At 33.1% G+C, this 25,594-nt stretch overlaps 5 protein-coding genes across 5 annotated transcripts; 4 read left to right on the forward strand and 1 right to left on the reverse strand.

Moving 5' to 3' along the window:
- Window positions 1-7,006: 7,006 nt before the first annotated feature.
- On the forward strand, window positions 7,007-7,216 carry PHYBLDRAFT_104067 (hypothetical protein; the record flags this gene model as incomplete). Its single annotated transcript, XM_018427813.1, has 1 exon — window positions 7,007-7,216. A coding segment is annotated over one exon (210 nt), but the record flags the coding sequence as incomplete, so codon positions are not given.
- A 1,913-nt stretch (window positions 7,217-9,129) lies between these two features.
- On the forward strand, window positions 9,130-11,263 carry PHYBLDRAFT_79740 (hypothetical protein; the record flags this gene model as incomplete). The annotated part of the gene is made up of 8 exons (XM_018443496.1): window positions 9,130-9,201; window positions 9,502-9,640; window positions 9,760-9,876; window positions 10,063-10,268; window positions 10,352-10,430; window positions 10,556-10,607; window positions 10,739-11,025; window positions 11,159-11,263. The coding sequence occupies 8 exons, from the start codon at window positions 9,130-9,132 to the stop codon at window positions 11,227-11,229; spliced, it is 1,023 nt and encodes a 340-aa protein (XP_018284917.1). The 3' UTR covers window positions 11,230-11,263.
- A 4,640-nt stretch (window positions 11,264-15,903) lies between these two features.
- PHYBLDRAFT_200804 (hypothetical protein) lies at window positions 15,904-20,108 on the forward strand. Its single transcript, XM_018439728.1, has 8 exons — window positions 15,904-16,256; window positions 16,351-16,484; window positions 16,727-16,975; window positions 17,132-17,326; window positions 17,719-18,499; window positions 18,611-19,371; window positions 19,495-19,592; window positions 19,657-20,108. The coding sequence occupies exons 1-8, from the start codon at window positions 16,028-16,030 to the stop codon at window positions 19,673-19,675; spliced, it is 2,466 nt and encodes an 821-aa protein (XP_018284939.1). The 5' UTR covers window positions 15,904-16,027; the 3' UTR covers window positions 19,676-20,108.
- Window positions 20,109-23,005: 2,897 nt separating this feature from the next.
- On the reverse strand, window positions 23,006-24,300 carry PHYBLDRAFT_152144 (hypothetical protein; the record flags this gene model as incomplete). Its single annotated transcript, XM_018432847.1, has 3 exons — window positions 23,006-23,122; window positions 23,205-24,055; window positions 24,213-24,300. The coding sequence occupies 3 exons, from the start codon at window positions 24,298-24,300 to the stop codon at window positions 23,006-23,008; spliced, it is 1,056 nt and encodes a 351-aa protein (XP_018284918.1).
- A 597-nt stretch (window positions 24,301-24,897) lies between these two features.
- PHYBLDRAFT_152145 (hypothetical protein) lies at window positions 24,898-25,178 on the forward strand (the record flags this gene model as incomplete). Its single annotated transcript, XM_018432848.1, has 2 exons — window positions 24,898-24,970; window positions 25,078-25,178. The coding sequence occupies 2 exons, from the start codon at window positions 24,898-24,900 to the stop codon at window positions 25,176-25,178; spliced, it is 174 nt and encodes a 57-aa protein (XP_018284919.1).
- Window positions 25,179-25,594: the final 416 nt, after the last annotated feature.

The raw sequence follows: 25,594 nt of genomic DNA on the forward strand, positions 1-25,594 counted from the left end.
ATTTCTATTACTTGATACATGCACTACTTTTGTGCAAAATAATATATACAACAGCTGGATTTATGAGTGAGGGGTTTTTTTTTTGCTTATAAAGAAACTTTTGGTTTAATATTTTACTAATCATTTTCAATATCAACAAACACCTCTGACCTAAATGCCAAGCATCTAAAGTTAATCTTCCTATATCAGTTTCTATATCTATATATAAAGAAGTGGTCATGTGGACCCTTTTTTTTTGGGTTTTGGATAAGAAAAAAAAAGGGAACAATATGATCTTGTGAAAAGGATGCTTTCAATTTTTTTGTTTTATCAAATCATACTTTGATTTTCTGTACACGTATCTTTTACATAAATGTACATATAAATCTACTCAATTTTCTCACACAGCTTAACCTGGATAAAGAAGTTTAAAAACCTAAAGGACAAAAATATTTATATATATATACATTATTTCCCGGTTGGATATCCAAAAACTGGACACATAATTTCCAGGTAATAATTACTTTTTGCAAACTATAATTTTTAGCTTTATGGGCTCTTCCTGGAAAGCAAAGCAAAGCAAAGCAAAGCAAAGTAAGAATAATAATAATAATAATAATCAAAAGCCAAGCTGTGATCGAACTTGGCCAGCTTCTGCAAAAGAGAATATATATATATATATATATATATATATATATACATGTGTGTGTGTGTGTGTGTGTGTGTAGGTTACCCGGAACAGCCGGCACTACTATCCAAGAATTCGGCACGCCGCGTCTATCAAAGTTCACTAGGTAACTAAAGTAGATAAATAGAGAAGGAGAGAGAGAGAAAGTTGGGAATTATAAAAATAATAATATATATATAAAAAAAAGGTAAATGTATGATATAGAAAGTACCTTGGCCCTTTAATGTATCCATATGCATATAACAGATATCAAGTGGTTTTTTACTGAACAAATTAAAGAAATCTTACTACCCTTCCTTTGGATATAATAATTAAAAAATAATTCACGAGTGTTGCCTTGTTTGCCTATAAGACTTTCTTGTTGAATATTTGCTTTAGTAAACAGACTAATAAAGCTCATAAAAAACAGTGATAGAAATAGAAATGTTGTACTTTAGGGAGTGGTAGATGTTGAATTTAGAATCTTGCAAAACAGATCGATGAGGTTACACACGTCTTTTACCTCTCTTGATTCTTTTTGGGTTTTCTTCTTCTCTTACAGTAATGCCTCCTTTTGTGTGCGTGGGATTAGTATTATAATAATAATAATAATAATGAAGAAGAAGATGGATAAATTAAATAGATAAATAAGAATGTATATATATATATATATATTTGCACAGATGGTTAATAAATGGTAAGATTGAAGCTTATACAAATCTTAATTTAATTGGCTGGGAAATAAAAATCTTATATATATATATATATAAATTAAATTAAATTAAGCTATTATTACTATTATTTCGATATCCCTTGGCTGTAGTAATATTACTAGCTTTATTAGTTTTTATTAGTTTTTATTAGATTTTATTAGTATTATTTGGGTATTGGGTTTAACAAAAAAAAAAAAAGAAAAGAAAAGATAGGGATATATTTTCTGTAATATTTTAATGTACAGCGTTGTTAATCTCAGTATGTATATGTGTACTTTAAAATGTAACATTTATTATTATTATTATTAGTTTAATATATTGGTAAGCTAAGAATGGTAATAATTAAATCTATATTTTCTGCTGTTGACGGTGATAGTAATAGTAATGGTAATAGTAACGGTAGTGCTGGTTATGGTGATTATAGTTGTGATGGTGGTGGTGGTGGAGGTGGCGGCGGCGGCGGCGATTATTGTTGTTTCTGTTGCTATGGTTTTTAATGATGATGGTAATTTAATTTAATTTAAAAATTTATATATAAATACATACATACATATTAAAATCGAATATTTTTTTTTCTTTTAATCAATTTGTCATTGGAAATAAATCAAGAATGATCATTAATACAGTTCTTCTATTTCTACAAATATATATATATATGTATGTATGTGATTTTTATTATTATTGAATTCAACCGCGTGTTTAAAAGTAATAATAATCGGCAATGATGTATATGTATATATATATATATATATATATTGATAAGATTTTTGTTGTATGACATTGCCAATTTTGTCACCGGCCCGAAAGTAGAATAGAATATAATAGAATATGGGTAAAATTGAAGTGAATTGAATTGAATTATACGTTTCAATTATTATTTATATTATACTCATTGCGTGATTGTATACTTGTTAATTTATTTTTTATAATACATTTACAGAGAAATTCATACATATGCACATTTAAACATTTATACATTGAAAATTGAATACTTTTTATTTGGAATATTTATATATAAAAAGAGAAAGGAAGGAAGGAAGGAAGATTTGATTGAGTAAGTTGGTGCAGAAAATGAACAAATAAAGACTTAACCCTACTGAGATGTGAGACGCGAGATGTGTTGCCTTTGTGCGCCATTACGACCGAGTTAAAATACACACACACACACATATATATATACAAAAGTAACAGATCATTTTTGTACTCAGTTCAATATTAGGCTTGGTAGTGAATAAATAAAAATAAAGGGGAAAAGAGAGAGACGAAAAGAAAGGTTTATTTTAGCCTTCCATTATAATATAAAATAAAATAAAAAATCACGCCTGTTTTTTTTTATATGCACCCACACAATGCTTGTAAAGCTCCAAATATCGGATTTTAAATATCCAAAAGAATAATAGTTAAGCAGCAAGTGTGTGTATATATATATAATAAATCAAATCATAAATTATAATAATCTGATTTCAATTATTCGGCAATTAGAATTCCAATAAAGCGGCATTTAGTACTTTAAAGTCAGCATAATTTATTTACTTGTCAAAATAACTAAAGAAATAAGTTTCTATTGAATATTTATATATTTCTCAAGTACATTATCACTAAAGAAAAGGCATGTAATTGTAGGTGAGCATTATATAAAGAATTGATCAGAATCGCTAGGTGTTATTGTATTATTATTTTGAAAGCTTAATCTGACACATTGATCAACCAATTTGTCGATTTTAATAATGAAAAAATCGATAGTTTAAAAGTTTATCTGTAATGGGCTGCGTGAAATATATATATATTATATATATTATATATATTAGTACGCATTGTTTGTTTAATTGCTAATAGTAAATAGTCTTTATATAAAAGAAGAGCATCAATTTCTGTATATAATAATTTTTTCTATAATTTTTTTTTTGCTCCTCCTGAAGTTTTAGGCTTTTAGCGCAATTGCATTATATTAGCTTTTATAAGGTATTTTATCAGCTAACTTTTTTGCTTTATTTTTTCTTCTATCTCTTTCTCTTATAATTAAAATAATTCCACTCACAAAATTCCCCTCTTAATCATTTTTTTTTGTAAGATTTAAGCTCATTTGAAACAAATTGTGAACAACTCCTTGCAATAATCTTATTAGATGATTAGATGCTCATAATTATTAAATGTTCTCTATATTTTGATCAATAAGATTATCTTAAATCCCATTACTTGTAATTATGACTTGAGTTGACCTCTCAGTATAGACATGTACAAACATTGAATAGAGTTTTTTTTTTTTTTTTTTGGTTATTTTGACATGTAGTGAGATCTATTGAGTTTGAAATATGAAATGCCGCAGTATTTGAATTACAAAAACCGCACTAATGGATTTTGTTGGATATTTAGATTCAGCTATTTAGAAACAAAATAAGCATAATACAAATATATAAATATAATGGTAATAGTAGAATTGTGGGGCACGTGGATTAATGAAAATGAGGGACCAAAAAGGGCACTTTACAAGACAAAAATCCAAGATTGGATAAAATAAACATGACACTCGATGGTGCCTTTTTTTTTTTGGTTTTTAAGGTACAAATAAGTACGGATTAAAATACATAAAGAATAAAATAGTAGCACTCTTTTTCTTTCTTTTTTAAAAAAAAAGAAGTCTACCTTTGGAATTTAGGCGATAATACACGTGTAGTGTCTAGTTGACCTTTTAACAAGTCAAAAATAAATTGATATGTAGTAATATTAAGAAGGCTATTCTTCCCTCTATATATATAAATAAATATATTCTTTCACTTGCTTTATTTATTTATCTATTTATTTGTGTGTATGTGAATGCATTCATTTATATAATATATAATAAGATTTATCAATTTATCTATCTATCCATTTAACTACCTAGCTAACTATATATGTATATGTATATCGGTCTCTGTCAATTGTTGCTTGTCTAATCTACAAAATTGTGCACACACTCACAGAGAGAGAAAAAGACAAAGAAATAAAATAAAATAAAATAAACCCTGTTGTATTGAATAGGCGATCAAATAGATATATTTTACATTCATAATTTTGTACAACACCAAAAAAAAATACCAAAAAAGACAGAGAGAGAGAGAGGGCTTTATCATTCTTCTTTCTTTTCTCTCTCTCTCTCTTACTCTCTGTCTTTTTTTTTCTTTCTTTCTTTCTTTCTTCTATTAATTTTTATTTAATATTTTTAATTATTTTGTATTTCTTCTTCTCTTTCTCTCACCTAAAAAAAAAAAAAACATACGTACAAAAGACAGAAGACGTTGAATGAACTGATTTTTTACTCCTTTTTCAAACCAAACAATATATTTATTTATCTGTTCATTTTACCTACCTGTTAGTTATTTGAACTCAAGAAAAGCCTCTCTCTCTCTATATATATAAATTCTATCTTAAACAAACACAGACACACAGAGAAAGAGAGATACATATACATAATATACATTCACGCCTCTTTGCACACATAATCTTTTAACTTTTATTTAATACCATTCTAATCTAAAAACTCCTCTTCCACTTCTACCTCTACTTCTTCATGGCTATGATCCAGCAAACCCCTGTCTTACTCTGTGCACAGACTGAAGACGAAGATATTGCTCTCTCAAACTACCTCACTACAAAGATTCAAATGAATAACCATCACCAGGCAAGTTAAAACTATAATAAAAATAATAATAAACAAAAAATATATATATATACTTTTTTTTTCTTGCTTATTTTGGTGGGAGGAGGCACAATTTATATCTACCTCTATCCCATTGGTTCCCTATTTTACTGCTTCTTCCTATTCTTATTATCATTATTATCATTTCTCTCTTTCTCCCTCCTTCTCTCTTTTTCTCTCTTTTTATGATGATTTCTATCAAGTCTATTATATTATATACTTTATTTTGGCTAAAGATTTTTATATATAAAAAAAATAATATATAATTTTCTTGTCCATTCTATCCTTTTTATCTGTCTTTATTTCTTTTTTGGTTACCCATCTCTGGGTTTCCAGAAACGATCACAGAAAGGGCGCACGGTTGCCGTATTCGGCTGATGGGTTTATTTATAAATCATTTCGTCCCTTGTGATATATTTTTATTTTTATTTTTATTTTGTAATCCCTCCACTCCTCCCCCTCCTTAAATACAAATACAAATATATATTTTCTGTTATTCTTATTAACTCTTCAAATTAGCCTCAGGATATTTGGGCGCACCAACAGCAGCATCATCAGCATCAGCAGCAGGCAATTACCGATTGGTCTATTCAACAAGCTGTCTACGCACAAAACGGACCTTACCAATACCACAACGTCTATCAAACAAACCCACAGACACAGATCAAGCCAATTCCAAAGCCTCAGTCACAGTCACAGCGTCCTCCTTTATCATCGGCAGCAACATCCTCATCATCAACCTCATCCTCCTCCGCTCGTCGCTCTCGCACCCCGAGCAACAACTCAACCCTCTCTGTCCAGGTCAAGAAATCGACCTCGACTCCAATTACACCCACACAACGCCGCGAACGTCCTCCCTCGTCGGCCCTGTCGATGAGACGCGACGAAAACTTCTCCCAACCTCAATCGTCTTCACCGTCTTCCTCATCCTCCACTGCCAGGCGCCCTAGATCTACAGTAATGCAGGACAACCGATCCTACACTTCCGGACCTCCATCCTGTTACTCCGCGCCCTCTATCGCCGGCTCTGTTACCGGCTCATACGCTGGCTCATACGCTGGATCAGTTGCGTCCTCGTCAGTAGCAGCAGATCACCGCCGATCTTCCTTAACTTCCTTGTCCTCGGCTGCATCACACGTCTCAATCCAGTCAGACGCAGTCACTCCAAAGACCTCTCTCTCAAAGCGTCTGCGCAAAGTATTCAGCATGAACAACATGCGCTCAAACGGAAAACACAACAGCAGTGACCTCGGTTCCCTTGCCGCCTCACCTCCCCTGTCTGGCCATGTTACACCCTCAACATCGCTTGACTCCGTACCCGAAAACCAGTCTCTAAATCATCATAATGAAAAGAACCCTTCGTTACGCAGACGTTCACTTGCCTCGCTAACCTCGATCTTCCAGAAACAAGCAATTCCAACAAAGACGGTCTCGGCCAGTCTACCAACAACAGCAGCATCGTCCAACCGTCGTCACTCCTCAGGAGATCTGCGTCAGATGGTGGTTGAGTCTGCTGAAGATAGAAAGATCCGTCCAAGCTTACGGGTCAATACTGATCAGCCTCAGCAGTTAAAGAGAAATGCCAAAGGTAAGATATATATATAATATAAATATTAATATTAATAACAATTTTTAACAGTGGCAGTGGCAGTGGCAGTGAATAGTAATAGTAATAGCAATAGAACTGGGTCAGTGCCCGACTCCCCAAACTCGGCCATGTCTTCCCGATCCTCTTTGTCGCGTCTTCCTCCACCACAGCGAATCAACTCCCACGATCTTCCTTCGCCAACTCCTTCATCTTCTTCATCGTCCTCGCGCCCCCGTCTGCCGTCTCTTACAAAAACCCAGAACCGGGACGATGACGAAAGTTCTAATGGTGTCGAAAGACCAAAATTGGGAATCCATTATGGTCTGACAATGCATGGCTCTCCCCGTCTCAAGCCAGCATCGTACTCAAGCAGCTCTCTCGGTCTGTCGGAACAAACGCCTGTCGTGTCCAGACGGAGACTGGTCTTCTGTCCCACAATCCAGTGCCATGAGACATTCGCCGCCTCAGACTACGACCGTCGTTGTGATAACAATGCAACCTGCCAGAAACTCACTCCTTTGTTGGCCATGAGAATCAAGCAAGAACTCAATGAATACAAATTGACTGACATGGAAGTTCATGTCGACAGTCGCCAATACACACACTTTTTCCTCTAGATCTCCTCTATACTATCTTTCATACTCCATCTTTCCATACAAATTATTTTACCCAATATCCTTTATCAACACCTTCCCAATTACCAGTCTTTCTACCCCCCTTCACCAACTTACCAACTTACCTATCTATCTATCTACCTTTTTTTTGTATTTCTCTCTCTCTCTCTCTCTCTCTCTCTCTCTCTCTCTCTTTATTATTTTCTTTCGTTATTATCAGCAAACTCACTCCTTTATTTCCATTCCTTCTTCTTTATTTATTTATTTATTTATTTATTTATTTATTTCATTTTATTTCATTTCATTTCATTTCATTTCATTTAGTTTCGTTTAGTTTCGTTTAGTTTCCTTTATATCTCATTTCCTCCTCTTTTTAACCTCTCACACAAAAAATAAAACCGCCCTCCCTTTTTCATCTTCTCTTTTTTTTTGTCTCTTTCCTTCACCCCCTCCTCCTCCCCTTTCTCATTCTCTTACTACATTCATTATTATTACTATTATCCTCTATAAAAACACATACAATTCACAAACCCACACGACACAATATATATAATTATATATGTATGTATATTTCCTTCTTAATTTTCTTTATTTCTTTTTTTTTTGTTTAGTTCATAGTAATAAAAATAACATTAATCTGTTACAAATCTCATTATATATTGATTTGAATTGAATTGAGTTGAATTGATGTAGAAATGTAAATGATATTTAAATATTTAAATATATATCAAAGGAATATAATTAGAATGTAAAATAATTCCCTGGTATTTTATTGCCCTTCAATAACCAAAAATAAATAAATAAAATCCCTCTTCAGACAAAAAAAAATTATTTTTTTCTTGTGTTCAGTGAAACTTTTTTGCAAGTCGCACAATTTGAAAATACAAGCTTCAGGCATATTAAGCCCAATCGCTCAATGCTTTGTACTGTAGTCAACCAATAAACAGAAGAAAGAAAAAATTATTTAGAGAATACAAGTCGTATTTTTGGAATAGAAAAAATAAATAAAAGGTTCAATTTTTTTTTGTTTGAAAAATGAGACTTTCACTTTCAAATTATGCGACTTTAATCGCTCGTTTCTCTGTAAAAAATAATAAAAAAAAAAAAAAGAAAAAGAAACAATAGTCTATAATTGGAAATTTGCTATCTTGTCTTGTATATTCAAGTACATTTATATATCAAATTTGTGCTGATCAATTAATCTTTTTTTTTTTTTTTACATATCGCATTCATCTTCACTTTCTTATTTCAATCTTTCTTTGTGCGTATGTAGCCATATGGATGTGTACCTGTGTGTAAAAGTATAGTAGGCTTAATACATGCTAAATATGGAAATATTCATGTTAAATCAATATACATTTGTACACACAAAAAAAATAATACCAAAAAAAGAGAGAAAGAAAGAAAGAAAGAAAAAGATTGCTCTTCAATTCTATTTAATCTATCTATCTATGAATCATTCATTGGCCATAAAGAGGATCTATTTGACATTAAATGATAATCGAATTAATAATAGTAATAAGAAGAAGTTGGATAGATTAAAAGGCTTTTACAGTGAACAATGAACACCAACAGAAATAATAACGATATATATATATATATATATAAAAAGAGCTATATTCATTTATTCGTTAATATGATAAAATATGAAGTTATCTCTGTGTGTGATTTTTTTTTTTACCTGTCACTTTTACCTACCAACCTCCCACCTATATTAGTTGAGTAGCAAAAAAAAGGGGGTTCCTGTGCTTGTAAGTCTTGCCACAAGTCACAATTATTGGCCATAAACAAAAAAAATTCAAGTCCCACCTTGCCCCCCCCCCCCCTCTACATACTTTTTTTTTTATTTTAAAAAAAAAAAGAATAAGCTGTCTCATTACCTACCACTGACAATGTTTGGTTCCTTGACAAGAAGAGTCGTCAGACATAATGGTATCTGTGCTTTCAGACCTACTGTAGCCCAAGTAAGCACTGGCCATTACACCATTTACCTCTGTGGTTATCTACTATTTTATTATTTTGCTATTTTATTTTGAACATTACAAAATAAAATAAAATAAAATAAAATAAAATAAAAAGCAAGGGGGAAGGGGAAAAGAAGAGAGAGAAAAAAAAACATTTTATACAGACACATTATTGACACATTACAATGTCACATTTGTATTAATGTAATGCATTTATTATTTTTCTATGGTTCTTTATTACTACAATTGCCATTATTATTATTATTATTATTATTATCCTTCTATTTTCATTTCGAAAAGTCCGGTCGCCATGCTTCGACAGAAACACCTAGACAGCATGTTGCTTACGAAGAAGCTCTCAAGTTGATCCAGACTGACAAGAAAGAGCGTCTCCAAATGCTCTCTCAGGTTGAAAAGGAACTTGTTCGTGTTTGCAAAGGTAAATAAACTAATCACATCCATACACTCACACGCATGTACAAAACCAAATATATATATATATATATAAAGAAAATTTTATTAACAAATTCGAAAATACAAATATGCCCTTTTTTTTAGCTACTTCACCTGCACAGCCTGCTCAACTCCAAGCTCTCGAAGCTCTTCGATACGACCTTCTTGTCAAATCCGAATTGAACGATCCTCAAGTCCAAAAAGACTACAAGCTTGGCAAAGGTATGGCTTTTTTCTTATAAATATATATATATATATATATATCCATGTGCAGATGTAATTAGAGAGACATAGACATACAGTGTTATATACAGACCAGATATTAATATAGATATGAATGTAAATTATACCAAAAAATGCTAAATGTATATATACATTTTACTCATCCATAACATTTTGTCTGTTTAGTTGATATGGGACGCCCTGTGTATCGTTACATGCGCCAGCGCGAATTCCAGAAAGTACCGCGTGCAAAGTTGATGGAGCGTATCACCCAAATGAACGTTATTCCTGATGTGTTGGCTCCTGGTTTGTCACCAAAGGTTGAGGTTTCCATAAAGCTTGCTGATGAGCAATCTGTTGTTGAGCCTGGTGTGTTTGTTCAACCCGAGCAGGTAAAGAAAAATGATATCTATATAAAAACAAGTCAGTTGGAATTTAACCTTTTATTATTACAATTACTATTATCATCGTAAAGACTGTTAAGAAACCCGAGATCGAAATCACCAACTTCCACACTGACACACGGTTGTACACCTTGATGCTCGTGGATCCCGGTAAGATGATAATTTCTTTTTTTTTTAAAAAAATAAAAATAAAAGATTACCAAACTCTACCATCAATCCACTCGCACTTACACACATTCTCTCTCTCGCTTTTTTTTTTTTAAAAAAAAATACAGATTCACCTGATGTGGCTAACCAGACATACCAACAGCACTGCCACTGGTTAATGTAAGTCAATTAATATTTTTTATTTCAAAAAAAGAAAGACAAAATACATCATTCAATTCAATTGGTTTTAATTGATTTTAATTGGTTTCAATTCGTTGGTTACTAAAACAAAATGTGTGTATGTATTGTAGAACAAACGTACCATTGTCTGCCACAGAACCCATTGTGAATGCTGGAGATTCTGTATTGGATTATGTTCCTCCCCATCCCCAAAAGGGCACCAAATATCACCGTTACACACTCGTTGCCTTTGAACAGCCCAAGGAGGGTCAGGAGAAGGTTGAGATCAAGGTCACCAACAGAGATAACTTTGATATCAAGACATTGGCTGAGACCCACAACCTTTCTGTCAGCGGTGCTTCTTTCTTCCGTCAGGAATGGAACCCCAGTGTTTCCAAGATCTATGAAGATGTATTGGGTAAGTCCCTTTCTTATTTATCTTTTGCGGTGGCTCTTTCTTTATGCAGTATAGTGTAGTGTAGTGTAGTGCTTTATTTTGTGTTAGTTTGTTTTATTTATTTATCTAATCACCTTTTTGTTTTGTATTGTAGGCACTCAAGAGCCTGTTTATGGCAAGCCACCCAAGGTCCAGAACTACATCAAGAGAACAACTTACTTTTAGATTGAAAAAATAAAAAGATAAAAAATATAAAATGAGAAAAAAGAGGGGGTGTGAATGGAGAGTTTATTTTTCTTTTTCTTTTTAATGTTTTTAACATTATATATATATATATGAAAAATAAAATATAGAAAAATCATTGTAAAATAATAAAGGGATTCGTTGGAATTGACACTGTTATTATGCCAATTGTAGAAATACACCATTGCAAATTCTAGTATTTCCAAATAAAGGTGTAGATACAACATATATGTCACAACAACTACAATATTTACCATCTATATACACTATTTTAACCAATGTCTTGCACATATATAAAAGTGAAGATCTGCACAGGACCAATAGAATTTTTTTTGCATATTTTGTTTTTCTATTGTTGTTGTTGTTGTTGCTGCTTTTTTGTTTTTTTTTGTTTGTTTTTTTTTTTGGATTTTATCATAATTGATTGATATTAATTGAGCTCAAATAAGAGCATCTTTTTTTTTCTTTGTAGAAGAAGAAGAAGCATAAAATCTTAAGAACTCAAAACACTTACAGCGGAGCATTTTTTTTACTCGGATCTCTTTAATAGTTCTGTGACAATATTATTATTTTTTGCTCAGATTTGGAGGGGGGGTTTATTTTTTTTATTTTATTTTTTGGAATTACGGGTACCTTCTGGACTTTTACACGCTTTAAAAAAAAGGCAGTTTTCTTCTTCTTTTTATGAGCGAAACATTAGTGAAAATAGTGTATGTATGTATGTATGTATGTATGTGCATATATATATATATATATATATATATATATATATATACCTGTTGATAGAATTGAACCAAAATAATAAGTGGTTTGGGCTTGAGGAGGTAAATGTGGCGGCTGTTTTGTGCAGTACACAAATGAAATAAAGAAGGAAGGAAGGAAGGAGGTAAGATTGTAATATGTATTGTTTCGTTGGATTTTTCGGATATTTATCATATATACTACTAAAAGCCTTGTTTTCAGATATCTATCTTTATAAAGTTTTTTTCATTTAGATCAGATTCTCTATCTCTATCTCACATACAGATACACAACAAAGAGTTTCTTCTTTAACCCTTCATATACCTATGTTATTCCAAACAAATATCTGTTTTATTGTTTAAAAATGAGCTCTCTTTTTGGATACTTGTGTTACTAAGCCTAGATATCAGAGATTTTTTTTTTAAAAAAAAAAAGGCAAATAGGGGTAGAGTAACGGTAGTCATGGTAGCGATGGTTGCTGTTAGTGATAAATGTTTGTAATTGTAAGGAGTTGGCAGGTAATTAAACCTTTTCACTTTTTCTCTTCTTTAGTTTTTGAATAATAATAATAATCGATAAATTTGCACATGTCATAAAACTCTCTTTCCTATAGTCTAAAATATAGCATATTACTCATAGTTACAGATAGAAATAACAGTAATATCAGTAATATCAGCTTTTAGTACATTTGTTCAATAGAGTTTATTATATATATATATCAATAAAAATGACCAAGGATATATTTATTTTTTCTTTACAGGCATACATGCATGTTTTGTTTTATGTATATGAGTGTTAATATGTACATCTTTATAATATAATAAACAAAAGATACATATAGATAGAGATAGATAGATGATCTTATCCTTATTCTTTTCATTTTATTTTTTTCTTTAAAGAATTCGGCAGTAAATTAGGCAAATACGAGGGTGGGGTGGGGGGGTTAACTATCAAAAGTTGGTTTGTGTTTTGTCATGAAAGCTTTTGGCGTTTTAGTAATGTGGCTGCACAAAAAGAAGAAGAACTCAAATCGTAAATAAGATATTTTAGCATTTATTCTTCATCTTCTTTTTATTTGGAGACTAAAATCCAAAGAATTCGATTTATGAAACTTGGAATAAAAAAAAGGAATACTGATAACAATACTGCTAATAATAATCCAGGAGGGTACTTCTTTAAAGAAAGCTATATAATGATTAAATGAACACATACTATTAAACTACTGACTTTTATTATCATATGTGTTCAATTGAGAATTGCGATAAATGATGTTACATTAGATGTGGCGTTAATTAGCTTACTGTGCTTACTGTGCTTACTTCGCTTACTTGATTTTACCCAACTAACTTGGCTTATTTTAACTAATAAAAGAAAAAGAGGGAACTAATTGAATAACCTTTTTTTTTTCATGTTTTGTGTAGGGTCTATATGCTATTGTTACTACTTTTGCTACTATTACCATTACTATACATATGTATATATTACTATCGTTACTTTGTTCACAAAAGGAATTATTTGAGTTTTGTTTAGAATCCACTTTAAAAGACAAACCAAAAAAAAATATTAGACAATTTTTCTTTTATACCAAATATATACATATCTATGCATATATATATACAGATGTATACATACATAAAGACAGACTGGCATATAAGCATAAAGAAAAAGATATATAGAGAAATGCGCACACACAAAAGGTCAGAAATAACAGTATAAGGAGGAAAATCTTATTTTTGCATGGTAATTTCTTCTATTCATAGATTTTATAAAAAAAAAGGAAGGAAAAAATAGCTAAAAAAAATGATCCATTTTCTTTATACATACATACATAATTTTATTTTTCTTGGATAAAATTAAGGGCAAAAAACAACATCATAATCATCATCACTAAAAAGAAATAGCCTAAAAGAGATTTTTGTTGTATATTATTGTATTTTATCTTTTAAAATTGCTTGAACAAATAACAACAACAAAATATCCCCCAGAATATTGGTATTCATATTTACTGGTTCTGGGTTCTTTAAATGGGACCAACCTATATATTTTATTTTCATATAAATATATATGTTTTCAAAAAAGTAATAATGGTAATAATTCCAATAATAAATTCATGTACAGGTATGAATTCTATACACATAATTAAAATCTACAAATTGATGAAAATTCACATTACATTACATTACGTTACATTTAAAATTAAAATTAAAATTGAAACTAAATATAAATAAATGAACATGAACTTCTTGGTGAATATTTTGGTGTACATAACAATTGGCATTTTTCATATGTAAATAATAATAGTGAAATATAATTTGGCTCTTAAAGAGCAGAGTTTTTATTTTATATTTTATATTTTATAATATATGTATTCAAACAAGAAATCTCCATTAAATCAATCTATTCGAATGTATTTAATTTATTTAACCAAATCTGGTGAGATGAGGTGATAATGACAATAGAAACAATATATGTTTTTTTTTATATAATAATCATAACTTACAAAATTTATATTCCATTAAGAAATCAACCCATTCTAAAAATGAGAGATAATTCAAAAGAAAAGCCAAAATAAGATCAGATAAAGAGTAGGAATATGAATATGAATATGAATAGGAATAGAAAGATTCTGCGTTACTATTATTTTACTAATATGACTTTATTCATTCACCCACAAATTACGAAATATACAAGATACACTATACGAACCCAAACCCAAACCCAAAGCCAAAGACAGAAAGAATCGTATATTGATCATTAAACACTCTACATCACCATTGTAACCACTGACAATTGTATTTTACTTCCATGGCCCACGGTTGCACAAAGGTTGTACACATTATATGATTATTGTCTGAGCAACTTTATCGGAACATGTCCAAAAAGAATCATATATAAATTTAAAGGCACATGTAAGTATGAGTTTTTTAAACGTTATCAATAGCATGAAATCAACAGACAATCTAAAGAATAAAAGGACAATATGTCTGTTAGTCTATAATTCTGTTTTTTTTGAATTCTTTCCTTTTTGAATTACTGAACTAAGCAAAACATCAATTAGTCCACAGATTCTGTACTAAACTCAATTTAATCCTAAAAAGAAAAAGAGGACATTGAGAAATAGTAAAAAGGAAGAAATATTATGCGAGAACGATTTTCTTTGATCAATGTATATATATACAAATAAAGATACAGCAGCAGCAGCAACAACAACAGCAACAGAAAAACACAAGGATTTTATTTATTTATATAGTGAAATTTAAACTTGTAAATATAAAACACACAATGTACAACCTAACCGTCATTAGTCTTTACGTCCCCTTGGCAATGATCCCTTATTTGTACTACAGCAGGATAACGACATCGGGCTGCACTGGTCTTGTAAACACAACCGAGCTAAAGGCGTTTCCAGTTGTGCGCACAACTCTCTGGTACTAGACTTTTAAAAGGCTCTAAACTAACATCCCCTCAAATCTCTACAAAAGTCTATCTATGTCTGTATGTCTGACTGCTTGGCTGTCTGTCTGTATCCTTGCTTGGTTACCTAACTACTTACATGGCTGCCTGCCTACATGCCTACCTGCCTGACTGTCTATATATAATTCTCCATTCCCTACCCTTCTCCTTTGAATAACAAGCTCAACGCAGATTGTGAAAGGAGGCCCCTTGTGAAAACGTTCCTTATTGACGGATTTGATCTCCGAAATTTAAATAGCTATCAAAAGGGTAATGAAGAGGCGTGTTCCTTTTGTAGTATTGTACGACATCAAGATCTACCATTGTTCACACTATACATCACACGCGGCTCGTGGCTACCTTGTTTTAGGCTTGGATTTTTCTCTTACTTTATTTTGATATTATTCTTATTCTTATTCTTATTTATTTATTTATTTTACACCCTTTTTCTTCTTTTTCTATAGTCTCTCTCTCTCTCTCTCTATCTATCTATTTCTCCCCCTCCCTTTCCTTTTCTCTTATCCTTCTTTTCTTTTCTCTTTTCTGCCTTTTGTATTATTTTTTCTGCTTCTTGTCTATCGAAATAATGGCTGGCCACACACATGTTTTAAGCGATAGCCATAGTCGAACGATTCCCTCTGACTATCTCGCCAACAGTACTATTGTTAGTCGAGCAATGGCAGCAGCGGCAGCAAACAACCATCACAACGCTCATGCCATTCGACGAGGACGACAGTCTCATCGCTACGATGTTTCAGTATTTTATTCAATGGCAGCCGAACAGGATATTGAAATTGAAGATGACCTTGCCTTGGGTAAAAACATAATAATATACATATAATATAGATTTCCTCATATTATTACTTATTCTTCTTCTTCTTTTGTATATTATATGTATTATATATATAGCCCAGCGAACTCTTCGAGATTTTAAATCCAATATATCTGCTCAATCGAAAAAGAATTTCATGCTCGAAAGAGACGTCCGTTTCCTTGATTCCCGAATCGCACTCCTTATTCAAAATAGAATGGCCCTTGACGAAGTAAGCCACCTTTGTGCTGAGCGGTCCTTGTTTCTCACCTTCAACTTCCCTTTCCTTCCCTTTCCCTTTTACCTATCTATCTACATATCTCTACCTCAATCAAATCAAATCACACCAAACCAAACCAAACCAAATTAAACCAAAATCAAATCAAATCAAATCAAATCAAATCAAATCAAATCAAATCAAATCAAATCAAAATCGAATTGAACCGAATCTCTCAATATTCTACTCCCGGATAGCAAACCGAAGTTGTTTCTCATCTTGAGTACCATGACGACGACACCGAAGGTCATTATCCAGACGATCGAAAAATGCAACAATACGGAAGTCTCTTTTTTCTGCTTCAATGTGAACCTCGCCACATGGCTACTCTCTGTCGACTAGTCAGATTATCTGAGATTGATACTCTTCTTCAAACTGTCATGTTTACACTTTACGGGAACCAGTATGAGAGTAGAGAGGAGCATCTTTTATTAACCATGTTTCAGGTAATATTTATATACATGTATAGATCTAAATGTATATGTGTGAACATAAAGATGCATCCCTGTCAATTAAATGAAAGTTGTATCTGATCAAGTCCCTAATATAATTAATCATACTGAAATTGCTATTACCCTTTCTTTTTTTCGCTTGGTAAATAGAATGTATTGGCTGCACAATTCGAGACAACATCAGAATTTGCTTCTCTCCTACGGGCCAATACACCTGTTTCGAGAATGATGACTACGTACACGCGTCGTGGACCTGGTCAGTCGTATCTAAAACTTGTTTTGTCTGACAGAATCAACCGCCTGATCGAACAAGTCGATTTGAACCTACAGATCAACCCACTTAAGGTAAAACAATAAGTAATGTTAATAGTAATATTAATAATAAGAATAACAGTAGCAGTAGCAGTAACAATAGTAGTAAAAATAAGAATAATACAAAACACAACACAGTAAAATACAATACATCATAATACATTATATTATATTAAGTTTCATTTCATTTCATTTCATTTCGGTTTTATTTAATTTCATTTCATTTAATTACATTACATTTAATTTCAATATAATACAATACAATGCAATATATAATATAATATTTATATATAATATATGCCGAAAATAAAATGAAATTTTACATGTACAAAAAAAGAAAAAGAACCTTGAAAAATTGACAGAAAAAAATTACCCTTGCTTTCCTACGTTTTGCAATTTATATATATATATACATATATGCGTAGGTTTACGAAGAATTGATATTGGCGGCCGAAGAGGGCCGGGAAGAAGACCAAGGTCTCGAGCGAGGGATATCAGCAGAGGGAGCTGCAGCCCATCCTCAAGTCAAAGCCACCATCAAGCCCAGACTTGCATTGTTAATGGAAACTGCCGAGTCTTTTCTGGACACCATCTTAGGATCGCTTGACAAGGTTCCGTATGGTATCCGCTGGATATGTAAACAGATCCGTTCCTTGACCCGACGAAAATATCCGGACGCCTCAGACTCTGCAATTGCTTCTCTGATCGGAGGCTTCTTCTTTTTAAGGTTCATCAACCCAGCAATCGTCACCCCTCAGGCGTACATGCTCGTCGATAATCTACCAAAGAACCACCCACGAGCCGTACTCACACTTGTAGCCAAACTTCTCCAGAATCTAGCAAACAAGCCAGCGTATGCCAAAGAAAGTTACATGATTCCGACCAACTCGTTTATTGAAAAGAATAAGCAGCGGATCAACAAGTTCCTCAATGATTTGTGTGAAGTGGGAGACTTTTATGAGAGTCTGGAAATGGATCAGTACATGACCCTTTCTAAAAAAGACATCATCATCAATATCACGCCTAATGAAATCTACAATACCCTTGCCCTCTTGCAGCAGCACATCGATATCCTCGCGCCCAAACCAACAGATCACCTCAGAGTCTTGGTGAGTGAACTGGGAACAGCTCTTCCACAAGTAGCACGACAACACAACAAACCCATTGAGTTGCCTCTGTTTAGCCGATGGGAAATACCAATCCAAGGCAAGTCTAATATATATATATACACTATTTTGTTTTAAATTGTGTAATGTGTAGTGTGGTATCATGTAATAAACATTTTAACATTTTGTCATAATATTTTTTGATACGTAGACTTGACCATGGCTCTAATGTCAGAAAACAACATCACTCAGAGTGACATTACATACATGGAAACCAAAGCCATCTTTGTTCAGATCATTCGTTCTCTTCCTTATCTATCCAGACCTCCTCTCCAACTCGCGCAGATACTAGAAACCGCAAACACTGCAAAAGATCCACTCCTTACTCGCAAAGGACTCAAGGTGACCGAGATGCTGGATGAGTTGGAACGAATGGGCGTCATCCATCGGCAGGATGGTTACAAACTCCTTGTAGAAGAGATCACCCAAGAGCTGGCTCATCTAGGCGATCTTAAAGACAAGGTTGTTGAAGAGATGGGCAGTCTAGAGGGTGTGTACAAAACTATTCTGGACCACAACAATTATCTCAAAATTCAACTGGAGAGTTACCGTGCCTACCTCCAGAATGTTCGAATGCTCAGTATTGGTAACACCAAGGAGGCTGTGCACCATGGACACGAACCCGCATTGGCAGAAAAGCAGGTTGGCTTGGGCGTGGCCCTAACAACAGGAAAGACTGCCAAGAAAACCGTAAAATCCCAGCATCTTCAGGGGCCATTCAAGTTTTCCCATCAACAGCTAGAGCGTGAAGGTGTGATTGCGGAGACAGAGGTGGCCGAGCATCGACGATGCAACATATTCTTGTCAGTATTGTCGCCACTCCCGGGAACTTTTATCATCTCTCTTCATTACAAGGGAAGAGAAAGACCGGTTTTGGAGATCGATTTGAAATTAGACGACCTGTTGGAGAGAGTAAGTGTTACTGTAACTGTGGCTGTGGCTGTTGTTGTGCCTATAGGCCTTTGGCTGTAGGTGTAAGTATAATTGTAAACATGTATTCTAACTGCTTGCTTGATGTATTATAATTAATTATAGCAACAAGACAATGTGCAACTGCTGGATTTGGAGTACATGAAACTGCATGTCACAAAGACACTGCAACTATTGACAAAAACATTCATGACAAAGAATAAGTAGGTTTTGTAATATAAGAATAACCTTTGTAATAGCTTACTCATCATGCCAACACTTCTTTAGGACTGGTTTCTTTTCCTAAGTGAATTATGAATCCTTGCATACCTATCTTTCTTCTCCTTTTACGGGTCATCTCTTTTTATATATCTACATATCTATATCTACAGTTAGCGTTTGATTTAGGACTATATATAATTTCTTTTTCTTCATCTGTTCTCTGCTAAGATTATCACTATCTTCCAATACACTGTTAGTGGTAAATATAATTTTACAAATATCACTATATCGAACTCAGAGTTTGTTTGTTTGTTTTTGTAAAAATAAATAAAATAAAATTAGAAGATATTTTTTGCTTAACATTTTTGAACCATGACAGGTTAAACTACTTGTTCCTTTCTTTCTATCTACAAAATATAACCATTTTGACCTACAGAATAAAAGCTTTGTTCCTATATACTATATTGCAATATTGCAATATTGTAACCTTATCCAGGACTTGCAAGAAAAATAAAATGGATACATCGTTTCTCATATAGTAAATAGGGTTTAAACTTGCCTCATTTTCTTGGACGTAGAATTTCTCCTAGTCAATAAAACACTTTTCATCCAATACTATTGTTTTCATAAATTAAAACAATACAAGAAATCCTTTTGACTACCCCTATGGTAATGAACTGTGGTAATGAACCGTGGTAATGAACCGTGGTATAAATCAATTTTAACAAAAAAAAATTGAAACAAAATATTCTGGTTCATTAAAACTTGTGTCTAGCCTGAGCCAGTAAACCACTTGTACCTCGGACACATAGCCCGCTTATAGCCCGAACTACTAATCCTCTTATAGCCTGCACCCGTGGCCCGTTTCTAGCCTGAACCCGCAACCTTCTTCTAAATCGGACCCGTAACCCGCTTCTAGGCCGAACCCGTAACCTTCTTCTAACCCATACATGTAACCCGCTTCTATCCCGAACCTGTAACCCTCTTTTAGCCCGAGCTACTAACCCACTACTAACCCGGTTCAGTAATCTGATGCATTACAGCCAACGTTTGATATAATAGAGAGGGTATGAACTTGTAGCAATTTGATAGGAAGCTGCTGCAAGTCCACATCATCTCTAGTACATCTGTTTAACACCGTTTTTTGTGCAACATTTCTGCTTATTAAGACTACCATGAAAATACCTGTTTTACTTTTATCTCAAAAAGAAATATATTAAACATTAATTATAAAGATGTCTAAATTGCTTTGGATGCTAATTTTATAGTGCTGAAGCCAGAGGTAGGTTTAGAAAATAAAAGGCTTCATTTCCAAAAGATGAATGAGGGGGATTTTTTTATGGATAGTACGTCAATTTCTCAAACATTATATAAGACTCATATATAAAACGGACACAATAAAAAGGAAGGAGGCAATTAGAGAATAGACAGAGTCTATTAATGTTCAAAGGATTTTAAAGGAGCATGGCATGTAGAAATAGCTTAATCCCAATGGCCTATCCAAAATGTGAAAAATGGATTGCAACAAAGACAAGTCAGAAAATAACTACTACTGTGTCTTCTTCGCCTTGGCTCTATCTAGCCTAACTTTGCTAATAACATGATAAAAATCCAAGAGGTGGTAACAGAGATGGGTCGCAACTTTGAGCTGCATCTCAAGTTCTACTGTGAATGCAGTTGGATCGAATGCTACTGGGATTCAGCTTAAATGTATGACCTACCCTTAATTTTAACTTTTGTTTAAAGTCACTCCAAAAAGATCTTCCTATCCTTTTTGGATTATTTATATCAGGAATCAGTAAGCCTCATCATATCATTGGCATTAAGGGTTAAAAGAAGTACACTATAACATACGGCTTTTCTTTCCTTTCTAAAAGTATTTAATTTTATGTTAAATGGTCCAAAAGGAAATGGTAAAAATGATATTCCAACTTCAAATGTTCGATTAAAAATGTATAATACTTGGAATGATTATTATCCAAAGTCATGGCCATTATTATTTTCAGTACATAATGTAAATTTGATAAGAGGTATGTTAAAATTGTTTATGTTCAAGTAATACAGGTGTTAAAGAAAGGCGTGAATAGAAGAAAAAGTGCAAAGCCATTTATTTAGGACTATGTTTTATGTGTGTATATATATCCTTCATCAATTTGATTTCTATCAATTATATATAAGAAGAGAGATAGGAGGAAGAAATAAAGGTAGATAAAAAGAGAGACGAGTTTCATTAGTGAATTGTAGGATGGGGTTATTGACTCATTTTTACAAGCAATCAACGCTACAACATTTACGCCACTCGTATTTAATATCAAAAGGTATTTAATACAAGTATGTGCCTTGACTTTTTTCTTTGAAGAAGGACACTCTTTCCATGTAAATAGATCGTTTTGAATGCAAGCTTTTGATAGCTCAAAATCACAAGTACGCCTTCAAATATAATTACATATATGTATATATTATCGCTTAACAGAACATGATAGAATGAATTATTGGTGGGGTTGTATTTGGTTAGATTCCATGACCTATCTCACCTATAGTAAAGTAATAGTAATAATAGAATCTTCTTCTAGCAAAACAAGATACAACTAGGCTTATTTTTTTTTATCTCTTTACTTTCCTTTTGATAACCCCCCCCCCATCTGATAAACTAACTTTCTTATTATTAAGTCATATATGTAACCTTTTTTTTTATTTTTCTCTTCCAACTTTGGAGCATAAGACTATTGAGCTTCCAAAGAATCCTAATTGACCCCATGGATAAACAAGGAATCAAATTAATAGTATTAACAGTTTGTTCTCAAGCACCATTACCAATGTTTCTTCCCTCTTCTCTGGTTTTTGGATTTTGATTACACTCAGAAAGAGTACCCTGCCCAGCCTTTCTTCTGTAGATACAATAACTTCGTATATATACACATACACATGCACACACATATATATATATGTGTGTGTGCTGTGCGTTGTGCGCGGTGCATACACTATCTCACTGTGATTTTCGTAGATTACCTACAGAAATAAAATGAAAGTGCATGCAGAATAAGCTCTCGGATAAATGCAGCATAATGCAACGTAGCGCAATACAATGCAATGCACTGTTATATTATGTGTTAATTTTTATATATATATTTATTAGAAAAGTACTAGTTATTGTGAGGTTAAATGGTATTAAGAGAAGAAGAAATGAAGGAGAATAATAATGTTGGATGATTGGGTTTATGGCTTTATGAGTGAGTATAAATATAAAGATGAATGGGTGTGTGAGCTCGAACATTCTTTTTGAAAGGAGATTTCAATAAAAAAAATGGTAGTAAAATCAAGTCAAGACAAGATATCAAAGGGTCTCTGGTCTAGTCTGGCCTGGTCTGGTCTGGTCTGGTCTGGTCTGGTCTGATTTACTTTAGCTTAGTCTAATCTAGGCTTGTGGTAGTGGTGGTGGCAGTGGATCATTTTCATTTGTTATAACCAGAGCAGGGATAGTAGTACATATTGCTAATAGGAGTGAAGATGTCCAGATGTGAAAAATCATTGTCTACAGAGGATAGTATTAATACCAATATGTTAGTCCTGCAACAATAAGTAGTGTGGTATTCTTGAAACACAGAAGACCTTACCCGTTGTTTTCGGATCACATTAGAGTCAATAATAGATGTCAGGTCAGAAATACTCTCAATGTCAGCTTTCTTCATGCCATCTGACCGTCGAAGGTCTAGCTCATACAAAGGTGTCTGTCTAAATTTCATTGATCCCCGAATTGTGCAGAACCCAGACCGACCGGACAGCAGAGACATGAGAAAGAGAAATGTGAATGGGAAGATGGGTATTCGATACCACCGACACATATGGTGGGTGTATGTATAGTAGAATACTGAAACAACATGCATAAAGTTGACAAAGGTACCAATATAATGGAGCATAATCCAGCTGTAGCGAATATTCTGTACTGCATGATGAACAAAGTTCTTTAGGCTTGACTTCTCCATTAATTGTCGAATATGCTGATGAGCTTCCTCAAAAACTTCTGGATTTGTGGTTCGGGTACCCCAGTAGACTGTGTATCTGTTCTGATAACCAATAACGTTCAGCTCTTTAAAGGAGTCTGGGTGAAAGAATGTTCGCAGGACAGTATTGACTTCATCTCTGAACGGTTGCTTTTCTGCTCCGGGAGCAGTGACAAAGGACGACAGGTTCTCTGGGTTATTTCCATCTAGCTCACCAAACATGCTACACTTGGTTTGCTTTTCTTCCATGGCAGGCAATTGTTTTGTATTCTTTGGATGAGGCTTTTCTGTAGGTGGCGGTGACATTGCCTTGTCTTCATCCGAAAGTTGCTTGAATCGTTCACAGTAACCAATGTACCAATAATAAAAGTCGAGATTTTCGGCCGTGTGTTCTTTCAATTGGAGAAATGCTCGAAAATCTTGTAAAGATATAGGAGAGCATGTACTTCCTGTCAAAATGTGATCTGTAGGCACAGAACAAAATAGAAATAGAAATATCAATTGATATTAATAATTCATACAGTAAATGAATCAATAAATATACAAAGAAACACAATAGAAATTAAAATAATAGCACGGATTCTATAAAGTGGAATGAAATTAAACGGAAGAGAGACTCACCAAGATGAACATCGTTAATTTCTGATTTTGCACCACCGAACCATCTTGCGAATGCTGTATCCCACCCAAAGAGGTATTTTTTTGGCATTTGAAACTTCTTTATATAATCCTTGCTTTTTTTTTAAAAAAAAAAGAACTTATTTTTTGGTGTACTGATTCTTTTGTAGGAGTAAAGAGCGCGCTAATAATTAGTTTCGAGCCGTTGCTCTTATACATGTGTATCAAATGTGTCCTTAAAAGATAGGGTCGGTCCAAAAAAAGAAGTAAAAAAAAACAAGGGCATCGACAGTACAGAAATTGAGGGGGCCATTTATGTGAGTATTTATCAATCGTTTTGTTCTCTCGCGATGACCGTGTAATAAAATCGCGATCTCCTTGTTAACTAAATGTGATTCTGATCCGCCACAACAAAAGTAGGCTGGCATAGTAAATTCGATAAGGTTTAAATGGTTGTTGTATCACAAAATCGATCGTCTTCCTATATTGTGTGCTTTAGTAAACGATTTACTCTATGTCAATATGTAATGCTCTTTGAACTTCTCCTTAATCACTAAAAAAAAGCAAATGTATTTTGATCGGTTTAATATGCAGGACCCTTTCTCATTTTAGGACAACTGTTTTATACACATATATGTATATTGTGTATAAACATCAATATTATATAATATCTTAGTCACAAATTCTTATGAATACACATCTTTTTATTGGATCTTACTTGGGAAGTAAAAGTCGAGGTGGAGGTGGAGGTGAAGATGAAGGTGTAAAGGAGGGGGGTTTATTATTTTATTTTACTTTATTTTGTTCACAAAACGAAACAAAAAAGAAACGCACCAATAGATAAAATGTATATACAATATGTACATAGACTACACATTTAAAAATCAGAGTCTGTATGCTGGTAAAGGACCAGTTTTAAAAGCAACAACTGATTCTGCCGATGACAGCGGAATGAATCAGTTGCTATGAAAAGGAAATATTAAGAAAAAAGAAAAAGAAAAATAAAGGGGCAAAGGGGGGAAGTAATGGAGCCAAAAGAAGCTAATATTTGTGTTGTAACTACTCAAGGTTACAGGGTCTTATACTATTAATTATCTAATATTATTATTATTATTGAGTTGTCAGTTAAAAGGTTCAAGGTTCAAGATCAAGACAATACCATTGGCTCACAGCTCCTCTTTCTTTCTTTCTTTCGTTTTTTTTTCTTACATTATTATTACTATTTTCTGTCGTTCTTCATGCTTCTCATGCTCTTCATGCTCTTTTACTTTCTCCTAATGTGAGCTATAATAGATTTCAATATAGAAGGGCATATCTTTACCAATTCGCTTAAACATTGGTCATCATTTTACTCTCAAGAAATAATAATTACAGCTTAGGTCAAG

This window comes from Phycomyces blakesleeanus (assembly GCF_001638985.1).
Source record: "Phycomyces blakesleeanus NRRL 1555(-) unplaced genomic scaffold PHYBLscaffold_33, whole genome shotgun sequence".
NCBI classification, from domain to species: domain Eukaryota; kingdom Fungi; phylum Mucoromycota; class Mucoromycetes; order Mucorales; family Phycomycetaceae; genus Phycomyces; species Phycomyces blakesleeanus.

What these genes read in the sequence shown, in the direction of transcription:
- PHYBLDRAFT_200804 (XM_018439728.1), top strand. Translation starts at nt 16,028, where the DNA reads ATGGCTGGCCACACACATGTTTTAAGCGATAGCCATAGTCGAACGATT. An exon ending in ATAGAATGGCCCTTGACGAA is followed by an intron (nt 16,485 to 16,726) that starts GTAAGCCACCTT and finishes ACTCCCGGATAG; the next exon opens with CAAACCGAAGTTGTTTCTCA. An exon ending in ATGGGAAATACCAATCCAAG is followed by an intron (nt 18,500 to 18,610) that starts GCAAGTCTAATA and finishes TTTGATACGTAG; the next exon opens with ACTTGACCATGGCTCTAATG.